This window comes from Lontra canadensis, unplaced genomic scaffold, assembly GCF_010015895.1.
Source record: "Lontra canadensis isolate GAN:19392208 unplaced genomic scaffold, GSC_riverotter_1.0 scaffold12, whole genome shotgun sequence".
NCBI classification, from domain to species: domain Eukaryota; kingdom Metazoa; phylum Chordata; class Mammalia; order Carnivora; family Mustelidae; genus Lontra; species Lontra canadensis.
The window spans coordinates 25,669,027-25,681,532 of NW_022631006.1; the positions used below are offsets into that span (position 1 = coordinate 25,669,027).

The 12,506-nt window shown below is 40.5% G+C and overlaps 1 protein-coding gene across 5 annotated transcripts in view; it reads right to left on the reverse strand.

Moving 5' to 3' along the window:
* FMN1 (formin 1) overlaps nt 1–12,506 on the reverse strand; it is a 406,533-nt gene that overhangs the window by 172,887 nt on the left and 221,140 nt on the right. For all 5 annotated transcript variants that reach the window (XM_032856919.1, XM_032856917.1, XM_032856916.1 and 2 more), the window contains one exon: nt 9,190–9,340. In XM_032856919.1, the coding sequence (XP_032712810.1) occupies nt 9,190–9,340 (151 nt within the window). The remainder of the gene's footprint in view (nt 1–9,189; nt 9,341–12,506) is intronic.

A 12,506-nucleotide genomic window follows, 5' to 3' on the forward strand; every position in this document is an offset into this window, starting at 1 on the left:
GCTTTCTGTTGGCTACATTTTAAATAAATCTTTCTTTGCTAATTAATGCACCTTATCCCAGTGTTGTAAGTAACACTGGTGTTCCTAAATTGGACAGGGAAGAAGAGAACCACACCCAGAGTGGAAGATCCAAAATCCTCAAAACCAGTATGAATGCAATAACCATTTGCAAGCAAAGTTTAAAAGTTTTTGTGCTTGCTGTAAACGAAGGAAGTTGTACAAGAGTCTACAAGAGAGTAAAAAGTGATGTGATAATTAGGTCATGAATTAACCCCCTGGTACTTGCAGCTCTAAATTATTTTTAAAGACCCCCTTCTCACCTCCTAGGATATTCTGCACATGCAAAATGCCTAATTGACTAATAAGGCACCTAGCATAAAAACTAATTAATGAAAATGAAAACACTAAAACTCAGGTTATTTAGTAACCAGAGCCTGGAGCCAGATCCCAATTAAACCACTCTTGGGTGGAGGAAGGGATCAGAATGCCCAATGGGTTCCATCTGGCTGCTTCCGTGGGTTAATCTAGAGCCTCATGTTCTTCTCAAATGAGCCTTTCCTCCCTCTCCTTTCCACTGCAGTGAGGAGCTAGGACGGTCCTCTTCACACTGCATGGGGGAACCCCTGGGCTCTCCCACTCACATGGAAAGAACTTGGCAGCTAAGGAATCCAGCTGGAAGCAAGCATGATTCACTAGCTCTCCTCCCTCCAATCCCTTTTGTCATTCATTCCACTGGAGGGGCCCCCAACCTTCCCGTCTCATTTGTACCCCACCCAGGAGATCTGATCATGGCTCTGGCAGAGTTGTGGCTTCTCATAACTTCTGGCAGGGGCCTCGCTGACCCATAACATGGCGACACACATGATTTCTTCTCATACTGTCTTTGTAAATTGACCATGGCTAACCTTGCTGCCCTAATCAGATCAATCAGAATAACATTTCTTTAGCTTAAGCCTCCCCGGCTGAGGCGTGACTCAGAGTCAGGCTCAGATACCGAAGGCGCGTTTTGGAGTTTCCAGTGGTCTCGGGTTTCCTTTGCTTTTATCACAGTTGGTGAGCTGTGTAAGGCCCGTGTTTACAGCCATGCAAATTAGCCTCAGCTGGAGAGAAATCAGGTCAGGCCTAAATGAAATCAAGCTCTGGGCCAAAAGGTATTTTATCAAAAATTGGAAGTGTAGCCACAGTAGTGGGGGTCCAGCCAGACTGTCTTAAGAAACACGTGGACAGCTTTGTCCAGTGTAATCGGAACTCTTGGCTGGCCTTTGGACCCTGGAAACTCTGAAAGATGGAGGAGGCAAGGATGGGGAAGGGCCACCCAGCCGACAGGGGCTGGCTAGTGGGACCGAAGGCTGATGCTGCCAAATGCATTTTTTGTTAAGTAGGGACAAGTGTGAGAAAGGAACATGGCCTCCGTGAAGGAAGAAAAACGGTGTCGAGGCTGTTTTGCCTTACATCCCATGTTCCTCACTGACAAAGCAAGGTCTGGATTTGCAGTTTCTTCCTACTCACATGCTTTTCTACATTCAGTTGTGAAATGTGTGTATGGAGGTGTCCACACAGATATGATCTGATATTCTGCATCTGGAAAGCGTCTTTAGAAAACATCCACTTTGGAGGCCATGACAGTTACAGAAACTAAGGCCAGAGAGGTTACGTGACTGGACACAGAGGAACGGCTAACGGCTTACCTTGAAGACAAGATCTCTGGAGCCTCTCCATTGCAATCTTCCCCCAACATATTCCCAGTCTGTCAAGACCCCCACACATGAAGAAACTTGGTTTATTTTAAGAGAATTCTCCAGTCCATTTATGTCTCTTAAGAGTCGGGGTTACTGACAATTATTCCTCGAGCTCCCACATATCTAGGACTCCTACAACATAGTGGGATGGGTCAACTCCCTCCATCTATTGGATGGTGCCTGGGGCTTAATGCAGAGATACTGGTTTACATGTAATTCCCTTGTCTATCTTCAAGTAAGTAGAACGAAGTTGGTGGATCTTGGGTGCCCCTATTTGCAAGGCAAAGTAATGACTGGATTGTTGTAATTAATCAAATTAAAGTTTGCAACTTTGGACAGATGAGACCTGAGAGCCAAGAATTTAAAGAACTTGCCTGAGATTCAATAGTTGGCTAAGATCAGAGCCAGAAGTAGAAACCAGGTCTACTGACACCAAAGCTAGTGCTTCTTTCACTAAACAATGACCAAAGAATACAATTCAGCCTTGAAGCGTACTTCAAGCCAGGACTTGTAGTTGAACTGAGTCCAATGGACCATTTTGAAAAGTAATTAAGAGCACAAGCTCTGGGGTTGTTGTTAGATCAATTTCCTTACCACTTATGAGCTGTGCGATGCTGGGCAAGTTATGTAACCCCTCTAGGCTGAAGCTTCCTCACCTATGAAACGGGAATCATAGCAGTAACCAACTTACTGGGTTCTCATGTTGATTACGTAAGTTAATACATGCCGAGCACTCAACCCAAAACCACGGGCTATTATCATCACTACTGAAATCCTTGTCATCTTCACTTGATACACACTACATAAATACAAGGTTATTAAGACTTATTTCTGTCCACATTAAGCATGTCCCTAGGTGAACACATGATCCTGTGTATGTTGGAGATGTATGCACTTTGCAAAGTATTCATGAGCTCAGTTGTGAAAGCCTCCAGTGACCTAGTTTTGTACTTAAATGCCTATATAAGATCTTTGCCTATTCTTGTTATATCCTCACATTTCTTCCAGCTCAACAGTCGAGGCTAGAGGAGTCACTGCATTGGCACCCACCCTCGAATCCCTGTCTAGCTCCAGCCCACGTCACAGTCTTAGAACAGGGCCAGAATGTAGCATAAATGAAAGAGGTCCAGAAAAATACAGGCAAGAATTCAAAACTTTCTTCAACCAGGCAGAAGGATACTTTTTAAAAATAACAACATTTAGAATGCTTTTCTCATAGCCTATCCTGTAATATTGGATCTTTCGTTTTGTTTTGTTTTTCAAAACAAAATCTATATTCAAAGAACTCTTCCTTAAACAAACAAATTTCCCTCCCTTTAGATGTGGAAGATTTTAGAAAGCCGTGTAAACGTGTGCACAAGCACGCGTGTGTGGGTCATGGAGGTGATTCCAGGATCCATTACGTAGGGGCTAATCCCAATACTTCATGCATTTCTATACTACAGTCATTCAAAGTACAGGAAATACATCAAATAGTAATTTCTATTCTACTAATACCTACAGACCTTTCTCATATGCACTTGGCTCCCAGTACTTTGTGTAGATCATGTGCTCTCATGGTTCCCAGTAAGAGACTTAAGGAGACTAAGGAGGGTAGAGAGGAGAGCAAGTTAGCCTTCTGTAGTTCCCACTTCTCCCAGCTCCAAGAAGCTAATTTAGCTTCCTGTCTCAGCATTCTTAGGTGCCCTCTTGTGGTCAGGGGAGGTAATGAGCACGCTAATGACAGCAGCTGGCTCGAGGCAAAGTCCAGATTATTACTGTTTAACGGCTGACAGAGAAATATAGCTGAACTCCAAGAATAATATTCAGATTTAACATTCTGAAAGAATCATTGATATCTGTACCTGACACGCTCTGGCCACCATTTTATTAAAAATAAGCAAATAAAGTAAAAGTATAACTTAACTTTTGGGGCCACCTTCTATCCAAATAAACTTTGCAAGGCACAACTTTTGTAAATTGGTGCCTGTCATGGGGTAGAGCTCCCATTTGCTTGTGGTAGATCTAGCCAGTCAGGGGCCTTGAAGCTGAAGAACAGGAAAGCCCTTATCAATCCAGATATCACTCAAGGAATCTGGACATGGCACTAATGACCTCAGGGTCATAGATATTGGTGCAATCAACACACGGGCAAATTATTTCACTCATTTCTATAGATGATAACCCCTAACCTCTCCGCTCATTTTTCAACACATGAGAAATACAAAGGGGTTGGCAAATTATCCCCACTCTCGGGAGAAAAAATAATGCACGAACCTTACCAAGACAGCCCAGAGAAATTATCTCTGCATACAAAAGCTGAAATTATATAAACTCAGAAGGCAACAAGTTATGAAAACCCTATAAATTTATGTTCAGGCTTCCAAACAACGTTCTCCTTCTACCCTTCTCCCCTCCCTGCTAAACTGAGACACCAAGTCTGCAATTGAAGAATTACAGCTATGATCTTCGCCAAAGTGACCAAATTACAACTGAAGGCTCTTGGCTCCAGGAAATTTCAACAGACTAATGTCTACTGAAACATCCCAACCCCTCCCCAGCTCACCACCCTCCACCCAAGTCCTCAGGGAATCATTATCATTTATCATTTATCTCATTACTTCTTAAGAAATATCTATTAAAAAGGCAGAGGGAGAGGAATGATTTTATGTATCTTACAGAGGAGGGAACAAGCCCAGAGATGATTTATGATGCAAAGTGAGATCTTGGCATTTCAAGGGAGGAAGAAGAGTGACAGGTCACGCTGCTTTTCTGCAAGTTGTAGGGTGAGCTTGCGAAGCAATGTAAAAGTTGATTAGAGCAGCTACCTCCTCGGCAGGTACCAGGAGGAAGACTCTCAGATGATGAAGGCTGAATCCTGGCTCCATGTCAAGGTGCTGCCCTCCCTTTCCTAGTAACGAATGTAACTTAGAGACCGTATAAGTATGGGCGTATTGACAGTGGAAACTGCTTTACAGTGCAAAAGACTGTATATAAACCAGTGTAAGATGAATTACCAGATGTCTACCTGTGACATTAAGGAAGTTGTGGAAATCTATAAATCCTGAAAAACAGGAAAGCTCTAGAGATGACCATTTGCAAATAGTTTCAGCCAATGGAGATGCAGACCCTTCAGTGACTCCTCAATGACCTTGGGGATCAATGACGTTCAAGAATTTCTTCATAAAACTTTGTCATTCGTTCATAGACTACTATTAATACATAGTTCTAGGAAATGGTTAAAGGAATTTTATCACCATGATTTCATTTCATCCTCATAACAAGCCTCTCCAGGGTTGCTATTCCCTGTTTTATAGAAAAGGAATCTGTGTGGGAAAGTGAAACGACGTGCTCTGAGGTTATCAGGAACCAAAAAAAAAAGAGAGAGAGAGAGACAGTACTGAGTGTTGGTGGTGTCAAGAGGAGCTGATGTTTTTGGCCCCGGTTCTCAATTCGGCGACTGCTATGTTTGTAGGGGCAGCATGGTTTGAGGTCACAAATGAGGATGGTACATGTCCGATTATGGGACACAAGTCTATCTTAGTATTACAGCTAATATTTAAAATGGTTGGTAGAATCAAAGGAAAACAGCTCTCAATCTACATATATTGTTGTTGGAGTTACACACAAACCATCCTTTTTTACAAAAATTAACTAGAAGAATGACTCCAAAACAAAACAAAACAAACAAACAAAACCAACCAAACAAAACCCTGGGATACTTTTCCAGTATAGGAACTATTTTGGATTTGCCCAAGTATAGCTATATTTTGTTGATGATTTTTTTTTTAAGATTTTATTTATTTGACAGAGAGAGATCACAAGTGGGCAGAGGCAGGGAGAGAGAGAGGAGGAAGCAGGCTCCCTTCGGAGCAGAGAGCCCAATGCGGGACTTGATCTCAGGACCCTGAGATCATGACCTGAGCTGAAGGCAGAGGCTTAACCCACTGAGTCACCCAGGTGCCCCTTGTTGATGATTTTAATAATGACCGCTCTCTTTTATACACGTTGGCTCAGTCACCCCAATAAAATTTGTGACCGTCATCCATGTGGCAAATCCATGTTTAAATGAAGGGGAAGAGAAGACATATCTGAGGCTCTTGTACATTGTCTCAAGTGTCTGTTGTTACCGACCTCTTCCCCATTACTGGTACGCAAACCCAAGAAGTCATGTCCTCTTTCTAGGTCTCGATTTCTCATGTACCAAAATTCACCGTACTGGAAATTCATGTACTGAATTTGCTGATTGGTAAGGTCCCCTCCAACTCTCGGATGATAAGATACCATGGAACAGGATCCCTGCCCAGGCTACGAATATACGTATCTGCTTACTGACCACCACTGCGAGTGACGGGAACTTCAGATGGTACTGTAGAAGGTGAACTAGAAACTAGTGTCCACGTTCAGCAGAAGCCTGATAATTCTGACAGTTACTTCTGAACGAGGAATGTAAACAGTGCCAAGGAAGGAAGGCCAGCTCCGCCGAAGAGGTATTCCACATGTTGGTCTGAACGCTGGCTCAGCCCCTACAGCCAAGGCTCAGAACACTTGATTTTTAAATTTCCAACATATCCTCCACTCCAGTCATTAGAAACGAGACCCATTTGGCCAGTGTTCTTCCTGCTCACCTTGTGTGGGAATCGTTCTGCAGTTAAGCTGATGAAGTTGCCTTCTGATGCTATGAACTCCCCAGTTCCTCAAAACCTCTGCAGTTTACTTTCACTTTCGTTTTAAGAGAAACAACAAAAATCTGGCTAAGGGAAGAGACATCCATCTCCATGTGTGAAACCTGACCACGGGCTTGGAGGGAAGGCTCATAAGTGACAGGCTTAGAGTTCTCTGGCATTAACTCAGCTCCTTTTATTTTTTTATTTTTTTTTTTTTTAAACTTAAAATCTCAGCTCCAACATAGGCCACATTCTCACTGAAAACTCCCAACCAGTCTCAGGACAGCAAAGCCCAGTCAATATACAGGTTTGCCTCCACTTCCAGAGGGATGCCGAGACTAAACATATCCGTGGCTTCTACAGGGCGACGGCAACCTCGCTGCTGCTCAGAAAGATTAAAGAGTTCAAATGAAGGGTATTTTTTTCCCCTCAGACAGGGAAACAAAATAAACATATCAAACACTAACTGCCTTAGTGGAAATCCTCTGTTGAACAGGCAAACAATTATGAGATAAGAAATAAGAATAAATAACCAAATGCTTTGATGTTTTAAAAACAAATTCTTTGAGGTTTTAAAAATACTCATTCGTCAAAACAAAAGTAATTCGTTTTATGAGTAAACATGTTACCAAGCATCCAGGGGGGAAACAAAAGAAAGAGGGGACAGAAGTAAGTTAAATGTGATATTGCGTAAGAAAATATTCAGCAGAGTATCCTGATTAGCCAGAAGAGGCCTCCTGGAAGAGGCAAACTGAGGCTAGCTTTGGAATACAGAGATTCTTCTTTTGCTTTTCAGACAACAGAGGAGTCTTCTGTGTCTATGGATGGCTTTTAATAAGCCAGCTTGGCCAGAGAGCACACTTACTTCTTTCTTGAGTGAATCTCACTGCATGGGAATATATAGCAGCTGAAAAATTCAAATTGTTTCATGCAATATGTCCTCTTAAAGATTTGGTCTGATATTTGATTATTTTTGGTGTCACATCTTTCTCATGAAAACATAATTCCAGGGCACCTGGATGGTTCAGTTGGTTAAGCAGCTGCCTTCGGCTCAGGTCATGATCCCAGGGTCCTGGGATCAAGCCCCACATTGGGCTCCCTGCTCAGTGGAGAGCCTGCTTCTCCCTCTCTCTCTGCCTGCTGCTCTGCCTACTTGTGATCTCCATCTCTCTGTCAAATAAATTAAGATCTTGAAAGAAAGAAAGAAAGAAAGAAAGACAGACATACAGACATAATTCCTATACAGTGGAGCGGTAAAAAAAAAAAAAAAAAAGCCCTCTGATGATGATTTTCATTCACAATTCAAGTCAGTGGGAGAACCTGATTCAATTAACAGAAAACTGCATTCAGGCTTTTGTAATTTTTGCCCCTCTAAGGCACCACTTGATTTCCTAATTTCATGTTACTTGAGATAGGAATTGATGGATGAAGCCCGTTATATAATTTAAGAATAAGGAGTTGATGCTAATATCATTAAGTGGGACTTTTTTCAAACATTTCTTTCATACCCTCTTAGATTCAATTTCACAACATCCTAGTGGGTCGGGTAGACTCAGGTTTTTATAGAAAAGGAAAGCCATGGCCTAGAGAATAGAGATGAGCAGCCCAAGCTCACACGGCAAATCAAGAGCAGAACCCTGGATGTCCTATACCTTCGCTGCAGAACCATCTAAGCTGTTACCAAAACACTAAAGCTGAGAATTCGCAGCAGTAACATCAGCTGCAACAAAATGAGGGTAGCCGTCCTCGGCGGAGGGCTGACTGCGTCTGGCACTGTGCTGAGCACGACAGATCAGTTACCTCATTGAATAACTACTTAGAATAATAAATAATATGACTAGTCATTATCTCAGGTTGCCGGAAGGGGATGGAGGCAAAGAGAGGATGAACTTTGACCGAGGTCAGGCAGCCCGCGTGAGTCTCCGCGGCCACTCGTTCAAGTTCACGTCAACCGGAAGGCCTGGGGAATCTTGAACTTGCCTTCTGATGTATGGCTGGCAGCCTCTGACTTCAAGTCCTCAAGTCTTTGCTCAGAAGTCAGCTTCTCCGTGAGGACTATTTTGTACATTCCACTGAAAACTGCAGCCCATCCCCACCCTGCTCAAAATCCATCTTCCTTACCCTGCTCTAGCCCATGGTTTAATGTTTTGTTTCTAACGCTAATTTTTAACATAAGTACCACAGGACAAAGGTCTTTGGGGTTTTCTCACCAATATATCCCTGAAGTTCGGACTGTGCTATCCAATAAAACTTTTATATTGACAATTTTTTTTTTCAAATCTGTGCTGTATGGTAGCCACTAGCCATAAAAACAGAACTGAAAAGTGGCTCTGAATGCCACTGAAGAACAGAATTTTTAATTTATCTGATTTATCTAATTATATTACTTAAACAGCCACATGTGGCTAATGGTTACCACACTGGACCCTGTGGGCCTAAAACAAAACCTAGCATAAATATACTCCCTGTAAATAATTTGTTAAATGAATGAATTTATAAATAACTTAATGAGTAAGACATATTTTTCATATGACATACGGCCTACTTTCACTAACGGCAAGTTAAATTTTATATTTTTTCAATAGAATTATAAGCTGAAAAAAGTCCAGATCAAATTAAGAAAATAGTCTGAAAATTCAGGTAGGACTCACAGCACAAACCCAGATTTCTTAAACTACTGACTCCCTTTTGCCATCCGTGGCTTAAAACCTTCCAAAACATTTCTGGAAAACAGCAAACCAGCAGCACATAATGAATTCTCACATATGACAAAAAATACAATGAATACTATCGTCATTCAGTACCTTTTTGACCTTGTTCTTTTTCTCATAGGTCTCTGACAGAGGTTTTTTCTTCTGCTGAGTTGTGTCTTTGGAGAATAAATACTCAAATTCACTAGGATCCCGAATATCAGGTTCTTCTAAGGAATCCCATAAGGTCGGTGTAGCATTTTGGCTTAAAAGAGAAAAATGACAAGTTAACCATTAAAATCAAAACAGAAGAGAACAGAATATAATGAAATCTCTAGTTCACTTTAAACTCATTTAAGATACAGATATATATATATATATATACATATATATAAATATATGTATATATATATATTTATTTTTATTTATATAAAATGTCTGTATGTTTATAAATATATCTCCTTCTAAGAAAGCTTGAAGAACGCCTTTTCAAGTTACACTTTCTTTTCTTTAGGTCAAGATATACCACAGAACATCAAAACCAACACCCATTTTCAAAACCGAATGACCACTAGAAACAATCAGAGAGAGAAAGAGAGATCTAGAGAAACCATGTGGGAGTGGGACCAGAAATCCTGGGATACACATGATTGAAGCCATATAAGCTGTTCTTCCCTCAGTCTATGGTGTTTCCATCATGGGTAAAAATGGGCATGACATAAATGTTGAAAAGATAACCAATTCTGAGATATTGATGGGATAATTCTTAATAAAAATTCTTAAAAAGAATAAAATTTTATACCTTCTAGTAAGGTAAAGATTAACCCTCTCTTTGTACTTTTTCTTATACTTTTAAAAATTATTTTTAGGATTAGTTCAGGTCAACTCAGGGCAAGACCCATAATAATTTGTGAATAGACTGAGCCCATTTAGAAATACTTGATTTATAACACTCCGCCCTAACAACAGTATTTAACAATGAAACAAATAAAAAATCTTCATTGTACCAGCCTCCACAGGGCTTTCAACTAAAGCAGACATGGGAAGGCTGTACATTTTGTTTCTAGGGTTTTTTTTTTTTTTTTCAATCTTCAAAACACAGGGGAACTAGTTGAGAAACAAAGAGAAGAAGATATGGAAAATCAGGTAGAAAAGAACTGCCTCTGAGACCAAACTTGGAAGGGTTACCATCCAGGCTTCCTTCAGCTAGAACACATTTTCCCCCAAGTGTCTACTTTCTTATTTTTAAACACTCTTAATATGCATAGACAGAGAAAAAATACAATGTTTCATCTACACATTTATTGTTTTTCAAATATATTATATATGATCCATAATATCTATAAGTACCTACCCTTGTTTTAATATGTATTTTCTCCATTATTGAAAACTAAAAGAACTATTATTGTATGGAGAGGTCCACAAAATTTTGGGGTGCAAAAAGGCAATTTTCTTATTCAAAACAGGTGGGAAAACTGACTTCTCAGATCTGTGTTCACATTTTCTACATGCCCCATGGAATATAAACATTTTCATCTGTTAGGATTCACTTCTAACTTTTTCATAATATTTGAGCCATTTAAGAGTATATGTGTGACATATATAACATATGAGAGTATAATGAATGCCTGTGAAATCATCATCCAAGATCTAGAATACTTGCAGCGGAGCATATCCATCCATGTGCTCCTACCTCAGCCACCCACCTCTGCCACTCACTTAACTTCCTTGTTCAACTAGGTTGAACACTTCATCACCATTTACTACATTGTCTCTATGGGAAAGGCATGTTCAGTAATGAAAAAAAGAATCTTGGAATACTACCTGTCAGTGATTTGGGGTCAGCAGGCATTTTGTGGGGCAGTAACAAGGCCTCGCTCACAGACCAGCTCATCTGTTAGAATGGTCACTTCCTCTCTGACCACTGAACATACAAATCTAGCTCACAAGAAGAGGAAAAGGAAGGTAGAAGAAGAAGGATGAAGGAGAGACTGGAGAGGGAGAAATGTCAGAGGCAGGAGGGAGATGGGGAGGAAGGAGGAGAAGATACTAGAAAATAGATATTTGTTAGGAAGCCAAAAAATTAGATAGATGAGGATCTCTTTTTCTTTAACAAAATATCTCTTCCCTATTCTAGAAGCCACAAAACAGACACCAAAGAATGCAAAATGGCAAAAGTTAAAAATCAATTCATGTTAGTAGTGAAAAGCAATCAAGTAGGTAAAAGGCAGTAGATATAAAATGGAAAAAAATCATATTTTACTCCTGGGTCCCCGGAAGACCTAGACCAAAATTTACCATGCATACATTAGACACAGCGCTTACCCTTCTGCTTGGACAGAAAACTAAAATACCATTTCCTCTCTTTTTTAAAAAAACACACCCCAAATAATTTTAGTTCAAAAATGAACACTACACAGAATCTCTACAGCCTTTTAGTTTAAAAGAAATACTCATGCTCTGAGGGTACAAAACCATTTTGAGGGACCCATGATAAGAGACACTAAACGTGTGGTGCAGTGGGAAGCAGCCACCTTGCAGCCCTCGTGCAGGAAACTCAGTACTTCCTCTATTTTTCGTTTTGCTTGGAACTGAAGTCCTAACCTTATAATGAAACTAGTAAGAGCCCGAGAATGTAATTGTTTTCTTCCTCAAAATGGCCAAATACATAAGGAGGGAAAAAATGATGATTATCTCCAGCTTGACTTGGTCCCATCTTGAACAGCGGGCAAAGGGCCCATATCTCCCAGCGGTACTGTCACACCACTGCTGTGGTCTAGGATATTGGTTGTTTACTGAGTCTTGAGGGGAATGGAGTGGAGGCAGGCTAGTGAGACACAGGTGTGGAACAGTTCCATGTGCTGTCGGAACACACGACCCCAGGGCTGACAGGTGGGATTCATCACTCTGGAATGTCTGTACATTAATTTGAGAACACTAATAAGGGAACAGAGATCCATATAAAGATTCTGGGAAACAATTTCTTAGGAAATGTCATCTGAGTTTTGAACGAGACAAAAAGGAATACTAGTACTATAGCTATTTCGGGATCTTCTCTCTTTTTTTTAACCATTCATTTGGGAAATAATAAGTCATCTGCATTTAAAAAAAAAAGTATCAGGATTCTCCACACATAAACTCCCAGTCCTTATTTTTTGGTTAGGAAAGGAGCCAATAGGAAGCACATAATCAACTTAGTTCACCATATGCGTTGTTTATAGTGATTTCCTCCTATAACGGTTTCCAGTTGCTTTATAATTGTAAATTTCATGTTATGTTGTTTAATATCCTGCCTTCCATATACAAAATGTTAGATAAATTGAAAGATTCACTACCACACACTGATTTGAGGAGTAAGTTCAAAAATGGGTGTTTAAAAATGTGTTCTCTATTTGCTGTCCTTCACAAATGAACTTCAAATCTAGAGATTA